This window comes from Olea europaea, chromosome 18, assembly GCF_002742605.1.
Source record: "Olea europaea var. sylvestris chromosome 18, O_europaea_v1, whole genome shotgun sequence".
In the NCBI taxonomy this organism is placed as follows: Eukaryota; Viridiplantae; Streptophyta; class Magnoliopsida; order Lamiales; family Oleaceae; genus Olea; species Olea europaea.
The window spans coordinates 30,526,120-30,529,889 of NC_036254.1; the positions used below are offsets into that span (position 1 = coordinate 30,526,120).

The window sequence follows — 3,770 nt, forward strand, 5'->3', positions numbered from 1 at the left end:
TCAACTACTATCCAAATAGCATTATGACCTCTAGTTCACATCGGGAGGCCTACTACAAAGTCCATTGTTATGTATTCTCATTTCCATTCTGGAATATCCAATGTTTTCAACAGTCCTGATGGCCTTTGATATTATGCCTTAACCTGCTGACAGACCATACATTTCTCCACGAATAGACCAATTCATATCTTCATGTTTCTCCACCAAAATGTATGTCAAAGATCTCGATACATTTTTGTACCGTCTGGATGTGCCGCATACGGGGTGGAGTGAGCTTCTTCCAATATCTCATTTCTTATACTTTCATCCTTAGGTACACACAATCTTCCTTTAAAATTCAATGCTTTACTAGCAGATACTTCAAATTCTATACGCTTGTTTGTACCAATCTCAGCCTTAATCTTTTGCAAAACTGGATCCCTATCCTTTGCTTTCTTAATTCGATCCCGTAGAGTGGGTCGAATCATAAATGTTCTTATTCTTGCTGTAGTCTGAGTTGGCAGTGTGATGACTTCCAATCTTAGTTTTTCAAAGTCCTTTATCAAGTGTTCCTGCACTGTGGGTAAAACTGCTAACTGCGATCCTGTCTTTCTGCTTAAAGCGTCTGCGACTACATTAGCCTTACCTAGATGGTAGTGAATTGTGCAATCATAATCTTTCACTAACTCCAACCATCTCCTCTGTCTCATATTCAGTTCCTTCTGTGTGAAAAAATATTTGAGATTCTTGTGGTCTGTATAAATTTCGTACTTCCCACCATAGAGATAATGACGCCCTATCTTTAAGGCGTGAATTACTGCTGCAAGCTCCAAGTCGTGAGTTGGATAGTTTTGCTCATACTGCTTCAACTGTCTCGAGGCATAAGTAACTACTTTTTCGTGTTGCATCAGTACATAGCCAAAACCTGTTTGGAGGCATCACTTTAAATCACAAATCCATCAGAGCCATCTGGTATCATCAATACAAGAGCTGAAACTAGTCTCTGCTTGAGTTCTTGAAAGCATTTTTCACATCTTTCTGTCCACTGAAACTTCACACCCTTTCTTGTCAACTGAGTCATCGGCCCTACTATTTTTAAGAAGTTTTCAATGAATCTTCTATAATAACCAGCCAATCCCAAGAAACTATGGACTTCACCCACACTGGTCGGCCTTGGCCAATTTGTTACTACTTCCACTTTAGCAAAATCCTCTTCGATTCCTTGGGCGGTAACCACGTGACCAAGAAAACCTACGCGATCTAGCTAAAATTCACACTTCTTGAATTTGGTATATAATTTCTCCTTCCTCAAAGTTTCGAGTACTATTCGAAGTTGATCGTCATGCTGCTTCTTATTCTTTGAGTACACAAGTATGTCGTCAATAAACACTATGACAAACTGATCTAAATACTGATGGAACACTCTGTTCATGAGATCCATAAATACAGCTGGAGCGTTGGTCAAACCAAAAGGCATGACAGTGAATTCATGGTGTCCATAACGAGTCCTAAAAGCAATCTTAGGTATATCGCTTGACCTGATTTTCAGCCGGTGATAGCCTGATCTCAAGTCTATCTTTGAAAATACTTTAGCACCCTTAACTAGTCAAATAAATCTTCTATTCTTGGCAACGAGTACTTATTTTTGATGGTTAGATGGTTCAATTCCCGGTAGTTAATGCACATCCTCATACTCCCATCCTTCTTCTTGACAAAAAGTACAGGCGCTCTTCAAGGAGAAACACTTGGTCGAATGAAACATTTCTCCAACAACTCCTCTATTGCAACTTTAATTCTTGAAGCTCTTTCGGTGCCATTCGATATGGGGCCTTGGATATGGTACTACTCCAGGAATCAAATCAATTGTAAATTTTACTTGCCTATCTTGTGGAATGCCCGATAAATCTTCTGGGAATACATCTGCAAAGTCTCGCACGATGTTAATATCGTTAACAGTCGTTTCTGTATGTTGGGAACTGTTGATATTAACCAGAAATCCTTGACATGACTCCTTTCTCAACATCCTTTCCGCTTGAATAGTTGATATAAGACGAGGTAAAGACTTGAATTGTACTCCAAAGAAATGGAATTCTTCCTCTCCCGGTCTGTGAAACAATACTTCTTTCTCGTGACATCGAATGGTCACATGATTAAGTCCCAACTAATCCATGCCTAAAATAACATTAAAATCTTTCATCTCCAGAAGGTATAAGTCTGGTTGTAATATTTTCCCGTCAATCTTTAACTTCATAGCCTTAGTCATCCGATTTGTACAAAGAATTCTTCCTGAAGGGATGCTAACCTCTAATTCATTATTCGTTTTCACACATACAAAGTTTGACCTAGCGGCGAAGGATGCAGAGATAAAAGAATTGGTAGCCCCAGAATCAAAAAGTACGTAAGCGGGTACATCAGATAATAACATAATACCTGTTTGTAATTATAGTCTTAGACTAGCAACTAAGGGACAGAGATAAAATAATGTATGGTCCTAGGTAAAAAGAGCATAAGCACGTATGTTGAAAATATTAATAATAAAGTACCTGCAATCACATTTGGATCCTGCTCCGCCTCATGCTGATTCAGTGCAAAAACTCGAGCTTTTGCTTTTTTATTCTTGTCTTGATCATCATCCTTCTTCTTTGGAGACTCTGTACAGTTGAGGGCAATGTGTCCCGGCTTACCACACCGAAAACACACGTTCTTCTCAAGTAAACATTCACCTCTGTGGAGTTGATTACACTTAGTGAAATATTCCCACTCGTCCCACCAATACAAACTCCTGTGCTTGACATTTTATTTTTCCAGTTACGTCTATTCTTGTTCTAATCACTCCACTTTCTTTTTCCCAACGACTCCCTACTCTGCTGGGCATACCGTCCAAATGTTGTTCTCTGATATAAAATAACATGGGCTCTCTCCAACATCTCACGATATGAGGTGAAACGATGGGACATAATGATCATGCCGTTCTCTAGGCGCAGTCCATTTTCAAACCTCCTAATCTTTTTAACTTCAGTATCCAATGAGTGCGGGGCATATCTTGAGAGCTGCTCAAACTACCTCTCATAATCAATAAGTGACATGTCTCCCTGCCTGAGCTGTAGAAACTCTGATTCCTTGAAGTCTCTCAAAGCCTGTGGGAAATATTTTTCCATCACTTCATCCTTAAACTGCTCCCAAGTCAAGTTACGTTGCTGCTCTTCCATCCTAGTTCGTGAGACAGATTCCCACCAGTGACTAGGTGCTCCAACAAACATAAATTCTGTGCTTAGCACTTTTCTGTGCATTCGTACAAGCGATGTGTCGAAAGATACGCTTCAGAGCTCTAATCCATTCCTTAACAGCCAGTGGGTCGGGACCACCCTAGAAAGTCGGAGGCTTGTACCTACGAAATTACTTAACCACTGAGACAGCTCCCGGGACAAATGGAGGTGCATTCTATGGTGGTGGCGGTGCTTGGCTTTGTCTGCTAAGCTCTTGTACTGCTCGTAGTAAATCGCACATCAAGTTCGTGTGAGCAGGTGGTGCCATTTCCTAGAATTTAATTTGAAGTTACAAGTCATATTCCAGTTGTACTTATTTTATCGTATGCATATCATAAATTTAACGAGAAAAATAATCTTAAAAATTTAAAGATATGCAATTTAAAATATTTAAATCATGCAAAATGTTTATGCACATTCATCTTCTTACCCCTTTTTGCATACCTTAGGGTCATCGGAGGTTGGTCGATTGGTGGTCGTTGAGTGCCAAAGATCATTCATGTATTTAATAACTTTAAATTATCA

The 3,770-nt window shown here is 39.5% G+C and overlaps 1 protein-coding gene across 1 annotated transcript; it reads right to left on the minus strand.

Moving 5' to 3' along the window:
* Positions 1-922: 922 nt before the first annotated feature.
* Positions 923-3,269, minus strand: LOC111367000. Its single transcript, XM_022987677.1, has 6 exons — positions 3,043-3,269; positions 2,523-2,704; positions 2,162-2,409; positions 1,856-2,104; positions 1,304-1,555; positions 923-1,243 (listed from the first exon to the last, which is right to left on the minus strand). Exons 1-6 carry the CDS (start codon positions 3,267-3,269, stop codon positions 923-925), a joined length of 1,479 nt encoding a protein of 492 aa, XP_022843445.1.
* Positions 3,270-3,770: the final 501 nt, after the last annotated feature.

What these genes read in the sequence shown, in the direction of transcription:
- LOC111367000 (XM_022987677.1), bottom strand. Translation starts at nt 3,269, where the DNA reads ATGCACAGAAAAGTGCTAAGCACAGAATTTATGTTTGTTGGAGCACCT. An exon ending in GCATTCCACAAGATAGGCAA is followed by an intron (nt 1,556 to 1,855) that starts GTAAAATTTACA and finishes GTATTTTCAAAG; the next exon opens with ATAGACTTGAGATCAGGCTA. An exon ending in ATGACGATCAACTTCGAATA is followed by an intron (nt 1,244 to 1,303) that starts GTACTCGAAACT and finishes TGTGAATTTTAG; the next exon opens with CTAGATCGCGTAGGTTTTCT.